General features: G+C 49.7%; 3 protein-coding genes and 1 non-coding gene across 4 annotated transcripts; 1 reads left to right on the top strand and 3 right to left on the bottom strand.

Moving 5' to 3' along the window:
• Positions 1 to 6689: 6689 nt before the first annotated feature.
• On the bottom strand, positions 6690 to 8853 carry LOC117866326 (amino acid transporter AVT3B). Its single transcript, XM_034750518.1, has one exon. The coding sequence runs from the start codon at positions 8555 to 8557 to the stop codon at positions 7280 to 7282; it is 1278 nt and encodes a 425-aa protein (XP_034606409.1). The 5' UTR covers positions 8558 to 8853; the 3' UTR covers positions 6690 to 7279.
• A 2037-nt stretch (positions 8854 to 10890) lies between these two features.
• On the bottom strand, positions 10891 to 10962 carry TRNAT-CGU (transfer RNA threonine (anticodon CGU)). Its single transcript has one exon. It is a non-coding gene; the product is annotated as a tRNA-Thr (tRNA).
• A 1316-nt stretch (positions 10963 to 12278) lies between these two features.
• Positions 12279 to 13977, bottom strand: LOC117841947 (high mobility group B protein 3). The gene is made up of 7 exons (XM_034722308.2): positions 13795 to 13977; positions 13595 to 13684; positions 13415 to 13472; positions 13279 to 13323; positions 12859 to 12936; positions 12685 to 12780; positions 12279 to 12575 (listed from the first exon to the last, which is right to left on the bottom strand). The coding sequence occupies exons 1-7, from the start codon at positions 13833 to 13835 to the stop codon at positions 12555 to 12557; spliced, it is 429 nt and encodes a 142-aa protein (XP_034578199.1). The 5' UTR covers positions 13836 to 13977; the 3' UTR covers positions 12279 to 12554.
• Positions 13978 to 15880: 1903 nt separating this feature from the next.
• Positions 15881 to 19010, top strand: LOC117841796 (probable serine/threonine-protein kinase PIX13). The gene is made up of 5 exons (XM_034722246.2): positions 15881 to 16319; positions 16404 to 16819; positions 17313 to 17460; positions 17692 to 17837; positions 17921 to 19010. The coding sequence occupies exons 1-5, from the start codon at positions 16235 to 16237 to the stop codon at positions 18512 to 18514; spliced, it is 1389 nt and encodes a 462-aa protein (XP_034578137.1). The 5' UTR covers positions 15881 to 16234; the 3' UTR covers positions 18515 to 19010.
• Positions 19011 to 20882: the final 1872 nt, after the last annotated feature.

Below are 20882 nucleotides of genomic sequence, written 5' to 3'. Positions count from 1 at the left end.
CGCTTCCCCCGTTTTTATGGGCGAATTGGGGATTTCTGAGGGCAGACGTGGCGCGTGCTGCGCCGTCAGCGGGGGAGGGGGCTCCCGTGGCTGTGGAGGGCGGTGCCGCTCGGGTTGGGTGCTCCGTTGCTTTCCGCTTGCCGCACGCGCCGTGCCCGTGTGTGCGGTGCGGGCACCTGTGACCAGCGTGTTGAGCGGAGGGGGTTGTTTGTTTGACTCGGGTGGGCTGGCTGCGCGCGATTGGGTTACCTTTGGGAGTTCAGGGCTCGTGGCTTCATGGCTCTCGTTGAAGCATCTGCGATTGCCACGCACGGTAATTGTTTGGGCTACCCAGAGTCGATAGGGTGCTGACGTGCTCGTTACAGAAGTTGCTGGGCCTGCTTATCTGCTGCAAGTCTGCGACAATCGGAAATTTTCCATAGATGCAGCTGGAAATCTGGAATGGTGTAGCTAGCGAGTGCTTTTGCGGCAGGCCGGCTACATTCTCGGGGGGGGGGGGGGGGGGGGGGGGGGGGGGGGGGGGGGGGGGGGGGGGATAAAGCGAGCCGGAGAGAGGGAGAGCTGGCGGCACAACCACAGGTCTACTGAGGGCCTGTTTCGTGTCCTGTATGGGGCTGAGTCAGGCTCACCGCATGCGGCTCTGTTAATTTGGTTGCCTGGTCAACCAGTGGAGTGAGGCTGGGCGTGTGCAAAAAAGGCCTCCCGGCCAGGCTCGAGGGATAGAGAGGAGTGGACGTTTCCGCTGGGCCTGGCTCACGCGGTGCAGGTGGAGCACGCGGGGCTTAGCATGCAGTGAGGGAAAAAGGATCGGCCAATGGCTAGGTGCATGTAACCAAACACGAGCTGCATCGGACCTGACTGTCTGGGTGCAGGCAACCAAACAATGGGCATTTGCATGATAACAACCTGGTCGGGTAGGGCTTGGCTCACTGGTGCGATGCAGGGATAGGGCGTGCAGGTAACCAAACAGGCCCTAACTAGCGCCACGAGGGCATCAGCGCACGCCGTGTTCGGCGATTTTGCTCCACCACAGCTGTTTTTCCTATAAGCTTTAGGGCAACTCCAGCCCTACAAATATATTCCCAGTAATCAGTTAATGACGACGATGCTCCACTATGTCTTTTCCAATAATCTAACCCTCCCCTACTTGAGGTGAGTTGAAATGAATTGTTGGTTCATTCTAATGATTATTGGCAAAAGCGAAAGATAAAAGAATCTGTTAGAACACTATTTTTGCATCGATTCCCCCAATTTGATAGTTGAATTGGGAAACGGTGATATGTTGGAAATGCTCTTAGTCTTAGAAGCCTTCTCAGGTTCTCAAGTTGCTTTCATCGAAGCCCATCTAATCTAATTTGAAGAAGAAGATGTACACCTTTACCATAAAAGTCGTACAAAAATCCAAAATATAATATATTAAACTATCGAGATGAACCCTAACAAGCTATTTTTCATCCTTGTCCTTCGAGGATGGGCGGGCGCGCCTACACGAGGAGGGGCATAGACCGGACTAGTGGCAGGCGACGTGTAGAGTCGGTACGGAGGAGCGACAGGATGTTAGCACGGAGCGGATGACAACGAAGTGGAGGTGCGATGGCGTAGTAGCATAGGGGTGGGGGCAACCACGATAGAGGCGTAGGACAGCGACCATGGAGACACGAGAAGAGTTGGAGGAAAAAGGAAAGGGTTGGGAAGGTAATGGAAAAAAGAAAGAAAGAAAAGGGAATGTGAAATGAATGAAAGAAAAAGAAATGGGAAGAAAGAAGATAAAAATATATAAAAAGCTAAGGGTATTATGGATATTTGATTTCTTCTAATCCATCTTAAAACCAAGCAAAGCCATTCTATTAAATGTCATTCTAACCAGAGATGTAGTACATATAAAAACTATTTTTGAAAATATGCAAGAGCTAGCAGCTATAGCTGTTTTGGTAGGAGGTAGAGCCTTGCCAAATGGTCCAATAGATTAAGCCTAATGAGGAGCTAATGGGTTCTTTTTATAAAAGAAGTACATATGATCTTGTCATTGTTGTCTCAGTCTCATTTCCCTCTCAACCGAAATTATTTAATATAGTACAAATCATGCTTCTAAATGAAATGGCTCAAATATGACCAGGGACCTGCATGTTATATGACAAGAGTAGTGTGGGTGCTCCAGGTGCATCAGGTGGTCCCCTGCACCCGACGATAAAACGTGCAACAACTATGAACGCACCAGATGGAACACCTACAAGCAATTCCTTTTCCATCAGGCGAGACTAGGCACTCAACGAAGTGAATTGATGAGTACCAAGGACCATCAAAGCAAGAGTGACAAAATAGATCAGAAGCATCAAGTGATCTGGCATGGATACCCATTGTTCACGTGATGGACTCCTGATATACCAATCTAGTGAGCGCAAGCGTGGATATATAAGCTTGCCACTCTGGAGATCCTTATCCTAACGCCTAATGTATGACCTTTGCGCAATTAGCCCACATAAACCACCTATAAAAGGCAAACCCTCCCGGTGATGGTAGAGCCCATTGAGGCATCAAACCAAAGTGAGATGCTTGTGGTGGCAGAGGACAAGTGGTCGCAGCTCCCACCGAAGCTTGTGCACCTCATTTGCTGTAAGTTTCCAGACACAGGCAACTTCATATGTATCCGTGCGGTGTGCACATCATGGAAAGTCGGCATTGCCCTATCTGCTCCACCTTGACATCTTCCCTGGTTCTTGAGCATCGTGGTCCTAGGCTCCAAGATAGACAACACATCCAATTCTAATGCCACAGCTCTGGTAAGATGTATTACATTCGTGTGGGTGGTCGCTCTTCTTGGTTCCTTGGGAGTGGTGCGTTCCAGGGTCACGTCATTGCCATCGTCGATCTAGTCAAGACCATGTTGTACAACCCATTGACAAGCAAGGCACAGGCCTTACGGCCTGCGCCATACCAGCCTTGGCTCGATGGTGTGTTCCAGGTATTGGGTGACGGTGATGCGGGATCCATGGTGGTGAACACTTGCACCATAACACGACACTTCGCATACTACCGCCCAGGGGTGCATGCAGAATGGAACATCTTCGATGAGCGCAAGGACATACGCCACAACACGTACAATGGTGGGAGGTTCTTTGACAACATGGTAGATGGAAAGACCTTTGTCATTGATGCTACTACACGTGATGTCATGACCATAGTGCTGGCACCATCAAGGGATAAGTTCTCCACTACACTCGGTGACTACCTAGTGGCATCGCACAGGAAGATTCTGAGGGCCCTTCAGTACCCACTTGATGGAAGCCAAGCTACATCTGCATCAGACTACTGCTTTAATGTGTATCGGCTGGACATGCTTGACGATAAGAAGGCCACATGGAGAAAGGTGGAGACCATCGGAAATGTAGTGCTCTTATTTGATTACCATGGCCATGGGAGAACCCAACAACGCAGCAGGGCTGATGCAAGACTGCATCTATTTCACGCACAAGAAGCGGATGTGGGTGCGATTATGTAATTACCGCTCTCTATGCCGTTATAACATTAAATGTGGAAGGGTTGACAAGACTATATCATTGGCTAACAAGCTTGGAGATACCTGGGTTATCCCTAGCTTGTGCGATGCTGATGAATAGGCTTGGTAAAGCAATTCAAATTTGATACGCACAAGTTGTGCTAGAAAGATCATGCGGCCTTCGTCGATCAGCTTGAAAACAATGGCATGCCTAAGTTCTTCGCTATGAGTTGTGTTATCAATACCTTTTATTATATCAATTTGTAAGTTTTGCAAGATTTAATAAAGTGGATTTTGCCATGATATGTTTTGTGCAAGTAGGACCAAGGACACAATTGATCCAATTTGTCCCAACTTTTCATCTTGTAGCCCTTTGTGTTAGGCTGATATGGGAACATCAAAGTATTTCACATGTCTCATCATGGCATGTTAGTCCCATCAACATTTTGAGTGAATATAATCAAATAATCATACTTGGTTGATATCGGAAGTGTATATGCTTTTTTCCCCCAAAGAATCAAGTTTTGTGGCAAATTTAGTTAGTGCAAATTAATCTATCAAGTTTAACATATCCAGATTGTGATTCAACATAATATCACTATTTATGCTTAAGTTGATATCGATTGTGAATGCATATCAACCTAACAAGTTATCAGTGTTATTAAATTCAAACATGTCATACTCAGTTAGACCAATATTGATCTTGAGTTTAAGTGTAAAGTACAATCATGTTGCGTATTTCAAAAACAAATATCTTAGCACCTGGATAGGTTCATGCACATAACATATCCATCTATTGAGTTGTAGATGTCATGTGTGATGCCAGAATTGCACGAGGATCATTCATGATCATGTTGATATGTAAAGTACAAATGTTCTAGAGTGTTCCAAAATAATTCCCTGGAGTCAAGCTCAGTTTGTGCACATATAGATCAAATGTGTTGTAGGTATTTGCAGGAATATATCGCATAAATTTTACATGATATGAAAAGTAGAACACTTTGCATGTTAAGAAATAGGTCTTCGAGTACCGAACTTAGTTTGCGGAATGTGTTGTGCCAAAGTCACATGAGGATTATTCATATGCTCATGATGTTGTGGAAAGTATGGATGATTTGGCATGTTTCGATACAGTTCCGCTAGCACCAAATTGAGTTTGTGCACTTTGTGAACTGAATGAGTTGAGTGTACCTCAGGAGTTTTCGGTACCGGCTAGAAATGGGCTATGCCAAAGTCACACGAGGATCATTCATGTTCACGCTGATGTGGAAAATACAGATGGTTTGGCGTGTTTTGATTCAATTCCATTAGCAACAAATTGAGTTTGCACATTTATGATTAGGATGAGTTGTTATTACTAACCTAGCAATGATGGCATATGCAATAGTTTCCACTATGAGCTCTTGGTGGGTACTCAAGGTGTGGTGCCCTTGGGCACCGTATCCACCAATTGCACAATGATAAGTTGCAAGTTTCACAATGCCAAGATGCCAACAATTGATCCACATTTTTAACATATCTTTCTATGTTATCCCAACTACTAGGTGGGCCATTCATAGGCAGGAGTTTCATTCCGAAAGTGCAACATCGAGAAAGGTTCAGGTGCTCACGCGGGTTAGGGTGCTACCATGCTCCCAACCCGCAGATGTGCCTCTAAATATGCATAAAAAATTCATCTAAAAATATGAATGGACACTCATTGTCATCTTCTACCATGCAAATTTTGAGAATGAACAAAAAAATTGTGCAAGATGAAAAAAAACGAATAGGTGCATAACGGGTGCGGATTCAGTTAGGCTGTCTGCACTCCTCGTACTTTATTTCCATCTCTAAAAGGAATATTCTATACTAGTCATCGAGATTCTCTCCTTTATACCAATTTCTCCTGCACCCATATAACTCTATATCTCATACTCTATACCAACTACCATATATTTTATTCAACCATCTCCAACTATATCTCTTCTCTCTCTCACGCCGCCTCCTCCCTCCCCCTCCCTCCCGACGCTGCCCCCTCCCCTGCGGAAAGAAAAATGAAGTCAGGAAGAAGTGAAGAACGATTGCAACCAACTGCGGCCTTCTCGCTCTCGCAATCTCGCGCGTGACTGAGATTATTCCAAAAAAAATGGCACGGTCCAAATAACTAGCCCATGTGATTGGGCTTCTGTGCTGAGCCGAAGAAAATATCCGGCCCAGTGCCAGCCCCCTCCTCCCCTCCTCGTCGCGAACTGCTTGCTGCTTCAAGTGTGCGTAAACAGATTGAGCTGTTCTTGTTTTTTCTTTTCAGTTTGTGTTTTAGCGTTAGGGCCCAAATGAGGAGTGAGATGATGCCTGAAATTGAGCCAAACCATGCCGTATCTCCTCTTCCAGAAAAGGTAGAAAAATCACTCTCACCTGAAAAAGTGAGTAGCGTATGTGCCCATCCGATTGGAAAGCGATAAGATTTTAAGAGCCACCACAACGTGCTACTGTTCACATGATCCCGAAAAAGCAGAGACGCATCCACATCAGGAAGAATGGAAGATAGCAACGGGTCATCATGTAGGGCCAGGCGAACCCCACCCGGAAAGAAAAATGAAGTCAGGACAAGCGATTCCTGTGTTGAATATGTTAGGCCGGCCGGCCTAGGCGATGCTGAGAGCCTGAGACGGTCGAGAGAAGCGGCGCCTCGACTCCACAAAAGCCGTTTCAACTGACTGAACGTCCAGAGCCCTTATCTCATCTGGTGTGGCGACAGTGACATCTTGGAGTGTTGCGCTACAATGCATGGCTCGGTGAGGCGATAAGCAGAGTGATGGGCAACCACCATGGAAGATAAGAACATATCTTTCAGCTAATGTGGTATGGCCATTGATCACGGGGGATTCCTAGAGGAGAGATTGAAAAGTTTCGTTGCGTTTTCTTCTGGCAGTGATGTTTCTGTATGCTTGCTTGTCAAGTGAGAAAAGGAAGGCATAAGGCATTTGCAGTAGCTTGGTGTATTTTGTAAACGTCCCATGCTATAACAGTCGTAGATGCGAGTTAGCTGAACCGAACCTAATGCCAGAGTAGAATTCTCTGAACTTTCAGCCTTGGGGACGAAACAGAAGGCCAAGTCCAGATGAGATTGTTTTCTGGACTGTCCTATGTTTGCTTGCTTAGAACAGACAACAGACGCAAACGTAGTACGAGTACTATACTTGACACAATTGCGTGGGCACATATAATAACAAGACTAAAATTAAAGGTGTACATCAACAAGTGGTGATACGGCTCGTCCCAATTGCTTGGCCAGTTTGGCTTCCCAATTAAAAAGACGCAAACTTAAAAGAGTATACTTTGACGGCTAATGATAACTCGAACTCGACCCAGTTCTTCAAGTGCATGTAACAACCATGGGACACTGACACTTCAACAACAGATAAGCTTCCATGATCCGAAAACCTTGTCCTTTCACCGAATCCATCGTGCACGGCAGGAGGAGCATCTAGGACGCATACATTCGTAGTACATTGCTACCGGGGGTAACTCAAGTCTGTCGTTGCAAAAGCATACAGATTTTCCCCATGCTATACAACCCACTCACGAACAACACCTGAACCGTAATCTGCCCTGGAACAATGCGACGATGGACGCAAAATCCACGCCCAAATCAACGAACAGCTGAGACGGGCAGGGCAGTCGTTCCTTCCTCCCCTGTTCCACTTCTCTGTACACAGAGCAGAGGCCCGACCAACGTACCTGAAACTAATGCGCCGAGGATGAATTTGCTCGGCGCATAGCAAATGCGTGCCATGGTGGAGATCAGACGCTGGACGAGTGGAAGATTTGCAGCAGCGACGTGTACGTGCCGAACACGGCAAGCGCGAGGCCGAGCACGACCAGGAGGACATCGGAGAGCACCCCGGGCCAGGCCATCTCGGCGCCGAACACCTTGAGGTGGAAGGAGGCCGGCAGCACGAACCCGAGGAGGACGCATACGCTGCTCCCGACGAGCGCCAGGAAGTCGGTGAAGTTGGGCACGTACATGGCGGAGAGCCCGACGGCGGCGACGAGCAGCCACCGGAGCCACCAGCAGTAGCGCTTGCCGTGGAGCAGACGCTCGGCGACCTCGTACACGGGGTTCATCATCACCGGCATCGTGAAGAAGAGGTTGATGCACAGCCCCAGCTGCACGGCGGCCGACAGCCACCCGGCGCCGAGGTTGGTGGTGATGATGTCCCGCGTGGCGTCGCCGAACGCGACGTACCCCATCACGCCGAACAGCCCGTACATGACGCCGATGAACGCCATGGACAGCCCCAGCGTGACGCCGAACTTCTTCTTGTTCGCCGCCTCCGCCTCCAGCGGCAGCACCATGCCGATGCCCTCGAACGCGTACACGGAGACGCCGAGCCCGTAGAGGAGCGCGCCCGGGCCGCCGAAGGCGACCACGGGTGGGGGCTTGGCGAGCCACGCAGCGACGTCCTGGCCGAGGACCACCCCCATGGCGCCGAGGTCGACGACGTCGGCGAAGATGCTGAGCGGCGCGAGCAGCGTGAGCGTCTTGATGGAATTGAGCCCGAGCTGGAACGGCAGCATCGCCCAGATGAAGAGCGCCTTGGGGGAGAGGAGGGCGGAGGACGACGGCGCGAATATCGGGTAGAGGTGCGCCAGCGTGTTGGAGATGAAGATGAGGTACCCGACGCAGAAGCTCACTTGGCTGAGCACCAGCATCACGTCCACGGCGAACCGCCCGTGCGCGCCGAACACGGCGTCCCCGAGGTCCCCGAACGAGGCGATCTTAGGGTGCTCGTCGGCGAGGCGGCGGCGGCACGCGACGAGCAGCATCATGCAGTAGAAGGTGAGCCCGGCGACGGCGGAGAGCAGCAGCGACCCCGCCGCCCACCCCGTGTGCGAGAAGGTGTACGGCAGCCCCAGCACGCCGGCGCCGACCACCGCGATGAAGACGTTGGCGAACGTCTTGGGCTGCGACGACAGCCCGATCTCGGCGCTCGCGACGCCGTGGTGCGGCAGGAGCGGCGCGGGGTCCAGCCGCGACGACGACGAGCTCGCCCCGTTATTCCCCATTCCAAATCCCATGGCGACGGACCGCCCCCGAATCTTATTTAGCTTGAGCCGATAAAAAAAGAAACAAAACCAAAAACAAAAGCGAACCCGCAGACAACACAGGCACGCCGATCCGATGAAGTGAGAGCGCCCCCTCCTCCTCTTCTCCGGCCGCCGGCGTGCTACAGAGATCCGGCGATCCCGCGACGGGGGAAATCGAGGAGGAGAGAATGGCTAGCGGGCTGCCCTGGGGCGGCGAGGAGGAAACGGAGGACGACGGCCGTGTGCTGCTACTGCGTCTGGGGGGACCTCGTCGCACGCGCGTGGCCGGCCTATTTTGTAGAGGGCAGCGGGCGCCGAGCCATTCCGGGGGTGGGGGGGGGGCGGAAAATATCATGGACCTGGTCCATGGGCGCGCTGGACTTTCTGCGTCATTGGGCCCACAAGGAGACGTGTGTCGGTGTATGGCTGGTGCGCAGAGGCCGTGCGGCGGCAGCGTTCCCTACGGGCCCGGCGGCGACGTGTCTTCGTGTGAAACCGTACAGGCTGCCGCACGGCTGGCATTTTCTTTGATTTTTCAGTTGGTTTTCTACCCTGTTTTCCTGGGAATTTTGTGGCGTTTCCCGGGCCTAGCTGGGAGCTGCGTCCTCACGGAGAGAAGGCGAGTAGCCGAGTAGTCACACTCACAAGTCACACTGTGTGCATGCGCTTTTTTACCTTTTGAGATCTTTTTCGCCCAAACTGGATAGTTCCCAAACACATATGCAAATATTGCCCCAAACAAAGTCGATGCAAATGTTTACTTAAAATTGAAAACGCCTTTTCGTATCCTTTGCCATGTTTCGCTGCGCGCATCATTAGTTGCGTGCTGGTGCGCGTGCGTAGTTGTTTAATCTACGTTCTCATTTTGGCTCCCCTGATTGATATCGTACGAAAAGCATATGATAATTGTCGTGTCTGTGTTTTTGTAATCGGCGTCTCCACCTGCGGATCACGCAACGTGAATGTGCTTGTCGTACCACCAAGTAGTTCGATCGAAGTTGAATATTCAAAAACCAAAAAATGATTGAGGTGGAGAAGTTGGTTTGCACCACTTGAACGCACATAGCAGAACCAGCATATTGAAAATACTAGTGTTTGAAAAGGTTCGAAAAGGATTGCCAGCTGCGTATTCGAGTCATGAATCCATGATACTAGGATACGTCGTCTGACGTGATCCGCTAACGATAGGGCTCATTTGCTGCAAGTTTTGTTCTTTTTTCCCTCTCTCTTTGACGGCCATTTGCGGCAATATTAGAAACTCTGAACCATGGCACCACTTTACTGAAAGCTCCAGACCATGGAGAAATATCTCGCACACCTTCGCGCAAAAGGATGAAAAGAGATCGCCCCACAACACACATGTACGGCTGATATTTCCCGCACATGGGATCTGCTTATCCATGCTCGTTTTCTAATCATGTACAAATCCCATCCAGTCTCCCACACCACACACGCAGTCCAAAGCGCTAATCATTGTCAGCTTCCCCGTCTTGTTTAATTTCCTCGCAAATTATCATCGCGCGTGTTCGGTTAATGCAGCGCGTCTGGCTACTGCCGATGGCCATTTGATCTGCGGTGTCGTCTTGCGCTTCGTAGCGAATGGGTTTGTCACTCCACTTGTGATTTGTGAGTCTGAAGCGGAACTCAGGGCTGGAACTGGAAGCCTGGAAAGTCACCAGGAAGCAACTAGGGAGCAAAAATACACATGCATGTCGGCTCTCTTCCTCGAGGTTGGGCTACGGTTGCTGACTGGTGCTAGCTGGTTTATCTGATACTGGGTCTCATAGGCCGATCGCCGGCCATACTGCTGTCGACATCGGTCGACGGCATGACCAAACGGAAGGTGCAATAGGTCATGGAAAAAGTTTGCCTGCATGAGCACGACAGCGACGCGTTTGAGAATTGAGAGCAACGTTGATGTCTTGATGTACATGCGGTCGGTCGGCAGTGGTCATCCCCTAAGATATGGCATTTCGCGACAACAGGTACGGTAGTTGCAGTAGCCAAGTTCGCCTTCTTGACTTTCAGGTGTGGTTACCAGCTTAGCATCATTAGAATTTGCAGGGCACTGATGATGCCCGTGAGGCTGTGGCCCTGAGCAACTGTTGTTGTTTGGAATTTGGTCGATCGAGCCAAATATTGGTGATATGCTATCACTCGATCAATCGGCGAAGGTACCAGATTTCCGAAGGGTCGTTGGAGGATGCTAAATGTACCAGATTTCCGAGGTCAACAAGATCTATAGCAGCCAACTTCAATCCAAAACGAAAACTGAGGATAAACAGAGAGTAAATAGCATTCTCAAAAAAAATAAAAAATAAAAGAGCTCCCGGCGAGGATCGAACTCGCGACCTTTCGCTTACGAAGCGAACGCAATACCACTATGCTACGGAAGCAGGATGCTGTGTGCTAACTATAAAGATTATTTAATCAATTCTTTCTAGGTTCACTTCGTTCGTTACCTCTCTTTGTTACGAAAAGAAAATATATGCACGAGCATCAGCATATAACGCCCCAGCGTCAGTACATTATCGTCGGCTCATGCCTCACCGGCATTTGAAACTCGGCCGTCGGCCCTCCTACAGTCCTACTTGCTTTCTCGTCCAGCCCAGCCCAGTACCCCATGCGATCTGTTCGGCTTTGGTTGGGCCAGTTTTGAGTGATTTTCGAGAATTTGTTATCTTCAATATTAAGTTCAACGGAACAGGTTATATAGAAAACATGTTAGCCATGCAAATAACTGAAGAAACAACCAACGGAGCACTCAATTAAGTCATCAAACAGTTCAACATTGTCATTATTTAGGAACAAAATGAAGATTTATATGCAGCGTCAATTAGCACACCAGACCGAAAGAACAGAAGAACAATTAATGATGTCTTTCCATGATGACCTTAACCGCTTGCTTGACTCGGACGCGCTTTGACCTTAACCGCTTACTTATCTGTGGGGCATGCTTTGACCTCAACCGCTAGCTTAAAATGCGGCATGCTTCACAAGACACTTGGTAACAGGCACTGGCGGAAAGCCATGAACTTCAGAATGATCTGTTGTCCCGGCCAGTGATGAGGTTTGGTATTTTCGCTTTTCAAGCACAGACAGCCCCAGCCCACAGCATCAGGTAAGCCAATTCACAAATACAGCAATATAACAACGCTACACATTTACTGGATGCATATGCAAATTCACAAATACAACAACATAACAACGTTGCACATTTGCTGGATGCATATGCAAACCGTGAGGTGGTGACGGCCACAGAACATGTTATCAAGTACCCATACTGTAGCAACAAGTGTAGCCTGCATTCCATTATCACAATTACACAGATAGTAACCAGCCGATGCATCCATGCAACGCAAATCCACTTCCAGCAGTTCATGAAGGGTAACAAGCAAACTGAATTATTATCTCAGTAAGGGCAACAAAATTTCCACCACACATATCTACTAAATTGCTACAGCAATGTCAAAAAATTGGACTAACTCAAAGAGTAACCGATTCACAGATAAAAGTCACCAAGAGTAGCCCAGTCTCAAACAGACACATAGATGAAATGGGCCACAAACACAGACTCGCCATATAAGACAGAACAGATCACCTCGATTTATGCAGGGCACACGCTGCACACCAAAGGAACGTATAAAACCAAAACATCTCAATTTATGCAGGGCACGCGCCGCACACCAAAGGAACATATAAAACCAAAACATTAAGCTAATAGCTGACTAGTCATTAGATTAGTGAATGAAACAGGTACAGCAAGTTGAGACACAAGTGGTTAGCAAAAGAAAAGCAACGGAGCAGCTAGCAGCATCCGGCTTTTTCTTTGCTAATGCACTAAACTAACAACCTCATGAAACACAAGTCTAATAGATCCCCATCATACAAACCTGTTCCAGAGAACTTAATATTAAAGATAGCAAACCAGTAAGCTAATCGGGGACCTAACACACCATTTGCTACCTCATGACCATGGAGACTCTATTTACTCATCTTCCTCATTTTCCTGCAGAGAGGAAATCAAACAGAATAAATATCCATTAGAACCACTGAATAGGCAAATATCATGGCACTGAAGACACATATCATCCATAAAATAGCTAAATTTTCTGTACCTCGTCGCTGCCACCATCCTCATCATCAACTTCAGACTTTGACTTGTCAGAGCCCTCATCATCCTGAGTCTTAGCCTTCTTTGAGCTTGTGCTCTCCTAAGAAAATCAAAACTCAAATTATGGAATAACAAACAAAAAAAAAGAATTGAGTATGCACCATCATTCCAAGAATACCTTCTTATCAAAGTTGGCCTTGTTCTTCTCATAGTCCTGCTTCTTCTGCCCAGCCTGGTCCACGTATGGTTGCTTCTCCTAATGATTTTTATTCCAAAAACAAAGAACATACACATTAGCCACTAACAAAAGAGTTGTGCTTTCATGATACGGTGCTGTATACTTTGACAACTAGATATGGGTGTTTAATTCCACTCTTAAGGTCTAACTCGACTTCTACTTTTTTTATTTGATTTTCTTTTTTTTTTCAAGAGGTAATAACTAGGCCACTTCAACTATTTATACTTGGCCCTAAAAAAACTATTTATACTTCAACATTGTGCATAAGCGTCACTGTCATGCTAAAAAAAACTATATATGCACATTATTAGATCTAAAATCTAAAACAAAAGGTCGATGGTATTCAAGAGATCTACTCACTTCCTCTGACATAGCACGCCACTTTTCCCCTGCTGCCTTGCTCACCTAATCCACCAACACGAAGAGTCGAAGAAATAAGACATCTGCAAATACCCAGAAAAAAAAACGGGGGGAGAACAGAGTGCAAGTGACTCACGGCCGCGACGCTCTTGTTATCAGGGTGCTGCGCCTGGTACTCCTGCCTGAATTCAGACCTGCCGAGCAAACGCACACCGAAACATGCTCAGTACAGGAGGAATCCACAAAACACCATAGAAACAAATAACAGATCTGGAGATCTGAGTAAGTAACGACTCGGCCGGGAGCGAGAACTTACATGAAGACGAAGAAGGCGGACGGCGGGCGCTTGGGCTTGCCGCTCGCGGCGGCCTTCTTCCGCTTGCCGGCGCCGCCGCCGGCCTTGAGCCTGCAACCACCACCACACAAAAGCGTTACCGAGAGCACCGCTCAGCCATCAAAAGGAAACAGGGAAGCCTCGTTCCGGCACAAGAACAGCGCCAGGCGCGGAGATCCTACCTGCCGTCGCCCTTCTTCGAGGTGTCGGCCTTGCCCTTCATGGTGGGTGGAGCTAGGGTTTTGCGGGGGGACAGGACGGAGGGGGGGCTTTCGAATCAGGGAGCGGAGGCGGAGGGTGGTGGCCTGGTGGTTGGTTTTGGTTGCCTTTTTGGGGGAGCGCGTTGATGCGGTGCGTGGCCGCGTGGGTGTGCGTGAACGGGAAAAGCAGGGACAGCGACCGGGTGGGTGCGGCATCTGCGACGCGTGGTTGGTTTGGTGGATCGTGTGAGTCTTGACCGGAACGTCGAAGAAGCGGGCCGTGTGATGGGTTCGCGGCTCCCCTAAATAAAATTAGGCCTGTAATGGGCCGCCAGTTGGTGTTGCTTACCGATGTCGAAATTACTCCCTCCGAAAACAGAATGCATGGTACTTTCATGTTTCAGTTAGTATTTTAGGGCTCATTTGGCCGGGCTCCCAAGTGCTCCGGCTTCGGTACTGTGTTTTAATACTGTAGCACGCAGGAGTCGGAGGAGTCACAATTTATAACTCCACCAGCTCCTCTTCATCTTGTGAGGGGGAGAGAGGGGAGAGAGAAAAGGAGCTCTAATCTAATGAACAGTAGCACTACAGTACCGAGGGAGTCAGAGCTGGAGCCGGGCGGAGCGCTATCAAAGGATGTCTAAATGTCCATGTGCATAGATAGAATTGATCTCTTCCTAGGACGTATGGAGCATATAAAATACTTCTACAGTATATATAAATGCCTCTTGAAACATGCAAATATACAATATATACAAAGTTGTGTGGAACAGTTCAATCACATGGTAGTCGAGGAACTTCTTGATTTGAAACAGGGCAGGGTGCTAGAACCTTAGAACCTATTTGGACATAGCTCGTTCCAAGACATTTTTCAGCTCTAGTTTGCACCAACGCATGTCTAAATTCTAATTGCAACCTGACCTTATGGAACAGGAAAAGCACTATTAGTCAAGAGAGAAAGAAGGTTTATCTACAGAGAGGTGACTTGAACACCTGATGAAACAATCAACAGTAACTGAAGGAAATAACCGAAATACATCTTGTTGGAATAATAATTTGATGGTATTAGTCTACGATACGAAATTGTAACTTTATTTCTTTTTAAGAAAACACATGGATTTATTTTTGCAAACAGAAAAAGGCTACCATTCATGAATAAATTTAGGTTCAGAGCCAAGCCAGCTACACCTAAAGGACTAAACCGGTGTCAATACATGAAGAAGTCTAACTGACCATTCCATAAAAAAATAAAACAAAATACTTGGGGACCAAAAGCTGTTAGCAGTGATCATCAAATAAGTCGGTTCAGCTTGAGTTTGGTTTAAACGTGGACAAGGTACGTGCACCATCATCATCTTTGAATAGAGTATCCTTTTTTACAGCGAGTTCAACATCTAATTATGAAACCCTTGCAAGAGAAAGGATGAATAGAAAGCTACGAGAAAACTTTTTTTTTAGGGGGAGCTACGAGAAAACTTTTGAGCAGAGAACCAACTACAATATCTATGTGGATGAAGAAGAGCCGTGGAAACACCATGCTTGGATCCGTACTTCGCGCATATATAGACTCTACTTGTCGTGTACTCTGACTCATGAGTTCTCTTCTTTTAATACGATGCGGAATTCTCCTGCATATTCGAGGAAAACAAATTATGAAAACAAGGAAAACAAGGACTTGTCATTTTCTATACATGTTCTCTTTTTTTTCCTGTATGCCATACGCCTGGTGTGAAATTTGCATAGAAAGTTATCACCAATTCTTCATAACTTTGTTATTCAACATTCTTCTTCTACATTGGAATGTACTGGCCATGGTCAAGAACACAAGAGGACATGCTATATGCGTAGGGTACGAATGCTATATTCCGGGATGAAACTTTCCAAGAACACGATCGCGAGTTTAGTTCCATGAATAGTTCCATACCATTGGCCAGCTGCAGCGGCCATCCTAATGTGAATGACGCAAGAGAAAAGGCAGATTGGAGAGACGAGAGAGAGTGACTACTTCCCCGTAATTTGCTGCCATTCTGAAGATTACATACGCTCGTCGTGTCCATGGACCGGGATACTTGCCATGTGCTCTAGCCAGCCAGTTGCACGGGTGCCGAATAACACCCGCTCCATGACTCATGAGCGCATGATCCTTCCACTTCCCTAACGCGAAGGCCTCCTGCCTCCACCCTGTCGCTCCTCTCCGGTCTCCACGGCTACGGGCTACGGCCAGGCCATTTTTCTCTGTTTTGTTATTCGTATGAACAGAGAAGCCAAGCACTAGCTGGACCGGAGCCTGGATGAGCACACGGCGGCCGAGACGACGCATATATACTAAGCCACCTGCTGGCCGGCTGCAGCAGGAAGACGAGAGGAACGATCGCCAGATCCGAGATTCGGAGGCGGTGCTGCTGCTTGCCCTCCGGCGGCTATGGGTAATTGTTGCTTCGGCTCCGACGTGCCCGAGGTGGGGGCCGTCAAGGCAATGGCCCATGCCCACCACGCGCACCCGCAAGGTACCGTTCGTATCATCAACGCATCGTCTCCTCTTTCATGGCCGACGCGCGTTTCGTTCGTGCTCATCATGTTTATCCTTGCAGTGGCAATGGCGAAGCGCGTCATGGCCGCGTCCAACGCTGCCCACGCCGCGGTGAGCCCAGGGATGCCCGGTAGGTCGCCGCCCAGCGCGCCATCCACCAGTAGAGGAGGCGCCGGCACCGGCATCAAGCGCCCGGCAGGCGGAGGCGCAACGACGAGCGGGGGCGGCGGCGAGGCGAGCCTGAACGGGAGGATCCTGGAGGTGCCCAACCTCCGGGTGTTCACGTTCGCGGAGCTCAGGGCGGTCACCCGGAACTTCAAGGCGGACACCGTGCTCGGCGAGGGCGGGTTCGGGCGGGTGTACAAGGGCTGGGTCGACGAGCGGACCATGAGCCCCGCGCGGAACGGCGCCGGCAGCATGCCCGTCGCCGTCAAGAAGCTCAACCCGGAGAGCTTGCAGGGCGTGCAGGAATGGCAGGTGAAAACGCTTTATGGTCAAGCCATTGTCTTCCGACTTTTCTGAACTTTTCGCAACACTGCATACATCTTCTGGTTAAATGAGCAGAAAATGACGGACACGAACTGCAGAAGAAGTGGTTAGGTGCTTAATTAGACTTTAGCCATCATCAAACTCTCGTATCCGCGAAGAAGTGGTTAGGGGTCATGTCATTATAGTCCTTGTTTCCAGACGCTTACACCACGTTCACATGTCCATAATTTCTTTTCAACTGGGCATAATTCTCAACTGCTATCCGTGTTCTTCATTTTTTTATTCCCCCCAAATTGGTGGCAAATGCTACGCCGCTCGACACCTCCACACGACAAGAAATCCGTGTTGACATTGGTGGTTGAGGTTGAGACTGAGATCCGCAAGGAAATGTCGGATTGGTAGCAGGCATGATGCGTGCTTAGTGATGGGCACGTTTGGTTTTGTTTATTTTCTGCTCATGCGACTGGTGATCCGTGTGCAGACCGAGGTGAATTTCCTGGGGAGGCTTTCGCATCCCAACCTGGTGCGGCTGCTGGGTTACTGCTGGGAGGAGAAGGAGCTCCTGCTGGTGTACGAGTACATGGCCAAGGGCAGCCTGGAGAACCACCTCTTCAGAAGCGAGCCACGAAGTAAGTTGACTTGGATCAATCACGCTGGTATCTGAATAATGTAGTAGTTCAGATTATATATGGCGATCACGATAGAACAAAACGAGATCATCATTGATTGTGCTCTTTCACATGGACGGTCGGTCGGTCGCACTGTCTGCACACGCTAGCTAGTTGGATTGTTCGTTCAGAGGTCAGAGTATGTCGGTGCAGCAGAGATATGATAACGCTTTCAATTTCCCGTGCGACCAGAGGGCGGAGCCGCCGTGCAGCCGCTGCCGTGGAGCGTCCGGCTGCGCATCGCCATCGGCGCCGCCCGCGGGCTGGCCTTCCTGCACTCGTCGGAGAAGCACGTCATCTACAGGGACTTCAAGGCTTCCAACATCCTTCTCGACACGGTACGCGCGCACGACACGATCCCGCTGCATTTTTCCCAGCGCTCCGATCAAACCACATGACGCCGAACTCCCCTGTCACCCAGCACTTCAACGCCAAGCTCTCCGACTTCGGCCTCGCCAAGGACGGCCCCGCCGGCGGGAGCAGCCACGTGACGACCCGCGTCATGGGCACCTACGGCTACGCCGCTCCGGAGTACATGGCCACGGGCCACCTCTACGTGAAGAGCGACGTGTACGGCTTCGGCGTGGTGCTGCTGGAGATCCTCACCGGCATGCGCGCCCTGGATACGGACCGGCCGGCGGCGCAGCACAACCTGGTGGACTGGGCCAAGCCGTTCCTGGCGGACCGCAAGAAGCTGGCGCGGCTTGTCGACCCGCGCCTCGAGGGCCAGTACTCGTCGCGGGGGGCGCAGCGGGCGGCGCAGCTCACGCTGCGGTGCCTCGCCGCCGACCACAAGAACCGGCCCTCCATGCGGGAGGTGGTCGCCGTGCTCGAGGAGATCGAGTCCATGTCCAGGGCCGCGGCGACGAGGATGGATGGCTCGGCGTCACCGCGCCCCGCGGCGGCGGGGCGGAACGGGCACGCGGCTCAGCGACACGGGTCGGGGTCGAGCTCGGACTGGGCTGGCCCGGCTGGTGGCCGCCGCACCCACCCGTCGCCTAGAGTTGTTGGGTAGCGCGTGCACGAATGAAAATGCTGCCACGTCTGGCTTGCTGAACGTGGGAGGTTTCACCACGTGCCACGCAGAATACTGTTTCTGGACCTTCAAAGAGGCATGTCTTGCTCCTGGAGTCCTGGTCTCATATTGGTGATGTACAGTGTTCCATTGCAAACTAATGAAACCAAGCGCATCCTTTGACCGATGTTTAATTCATGGTCGTAGGAGTGCCAAACTAAACAGTTTAGGTGGCGAGGACTAAACATGAACTAATTATAAAACTAATTGCAGAATTCTTAGGCTAATTCGTGAGAGGAATCTATTAAGACTAATTAATCCATCATTAGCAAATGGTGACTTTAGCACCACATTGTCAAATCATGGACTAATTAGGCTTAATAGATTCATCTTGCGAATTAGACTCTATCTGTGCAATTAGTTTTGTAATTAATTTATGTTTAATTTGAAATTCAAATTAGTATCAAACATCCGATATGACAGGTGCTAAACTTTAGCACAAGGAAAGCACTAATGCCCCGAAAAATGACAATTTAGACCTGGAGGATGTTGTTTTTTTCTGCTTGTTTTTTTTACGGCAGTTCATCAAAAGTGTGGTTGTGGCGTGGCCTGCAACGGCGGCTCAACGTGGTGAACATAAATAAACTTAGTCTCGTTTGAGTCCACCCAAGTAATTGTTCAGGTGGTAGTTAATAATTAGCTGAGCACCAACTAACCATTATGTCACTAGCTTGCCCAATCCTGCTAAAATCAACTAACAAATAGCTAATAGGTGGTTAAATGACAAATCTACTCATATGACCTTGTTCCATTTCATATTTTTATATTTGCCCGCTGCTGAAATTGTACAAAGGATATTATGGAAATACCCTCAATCACCTATTCCCTCAATCTCAAATTGTCGGTGCGAAATTTGGCCGAGAAGTAAATATTTGTAGTTTTGTCGTGCGTTAAATCGGATATGACCTAGCACACAATGACACAGGATGTATACTGGTTCAGGCAACGTGCCCTACGTCCAGTCGGGGTCAGTCGGTCGACTTTATCCCTAAGCCCAGGTGCTCAAAGTTTGCAGTGGGGGTGCAAATAAGAGGAGTATGAGAGGGGGGTTCCCGAGTCCTGACCTTGTTCTCGTCTCAGTGGAAGAGAGTGGCTGGAGCTCAAGCGTGCGCTAAGTGTGCAAGAGTGCGTGTGAGAACGTTCATCTCAAAATCTCCGTGTGAGAGTGTCCGAGCATGTAGAAATGGAGGGTCCGAACACTTTTATAGTACAAGGGAACGACCTTACAAGTCGGAGGGGATAAGAGAGGGATGTACAGGCTAGTCTTATCGAAACCCACGTCATCTTGTGCGGTATGGCCTCCGTCCTCGGTCCCTGTTCTCTTCGTCAGGCCACTCCGTCGTAGCGAGTAGGTTTACGACTGCACTGTGCAAGGCGTGTGCAGGGCGTGGCGCGGTACGGTTCTGCGTACGGTCGGCTGACCCGGACGCTTCCTCGTTATCCATCCCACTTGCTCCCTAGGCTCACACCGAGCAGGCATCCCCGGTCGGTTGTCCCAGTTGGCCCCGACCGAGTCGGTCGGGGGGAGCGGCATAGGCGGTACGGTGCATCCCCAGTCGGGGGTCTTGGTCGGGAGAACCTAGCCGGGGTCAGGCTGCGGCCCCAACCCCGACCGGCTCCTTCTGGTCGGGGTGCCGACTAGGCTTCCTGGTCGAGAAGACTGCTAGTGGCCGGATCGAGGCCTCGGCTTGGCCGTGTGTAGCTGGCCTGGCCCAGGTGTACATTGTGAATGTGCCCTTCGTTCGGCCAAGTGTCGCGGGAAGGTAGTTCCGTTGGGGACCCCGGGTCTACGGACTCGTCAAGAGCTCCCGAGCCCCTTTGGGGCTTTGTTGGAGTCACGAAGGGGCTTTCGGTCGGAATGTTCCGTCAGGGGGAACACACGGGGGTGTTGTTTGTTTTTGTCTTGTTTGCGAAGTGGGCAGGCCGCATTGTGGGTCCAACCCTGTATTTGAGACAATAAGGATGAGCTCCCACGTGGGGATCGTACCATTTCCTCATGGCCCGGTACTTTTGCCTCGATTTCCGGCATCTTTTACCGCGCGGTAGTCGAATCGTCACCTCAAAGCCAGGCACCTTTAGTGCGCGGTTACTGAATTGTCGCTTCGATGCCAGGCTCTTTTATCGCGCATCCATGAACGTCCATCGTAACCGTTCCTGGATGGTTGACGGTCGCCCGGTTATAAATAGGAGGTCTTCCGCATCTAGAGTCCCCATGGCTCGGGTCGTAGATCCAGTAGGTTTGAGATTGCTACTCTTCGCCATGCGCAGCTTTGGCCGCTCCTCATGATGCCAGAAGATCTCTCGTAAT

This window comes from Setaria viridis, chromosome 1, assembly GCF_005286985.2.
Source record: "Setaria viridis chromosome 1, Setaria_viridis_v4.0, whole genome shotgun sequence".
In the NCBI taxonomy this organism is placed as follows: Eukaryota; Viridiplantae; Streptophyta; class Magnoliopsida; order Poales; family Poaceae; genus Setaria; species Setaria viridis.
The sequence above is the reverse complement of the archived record's forward strand: the minus strand, read 5'-3'. Positions and strand labels throughout refer to the sequence as shown.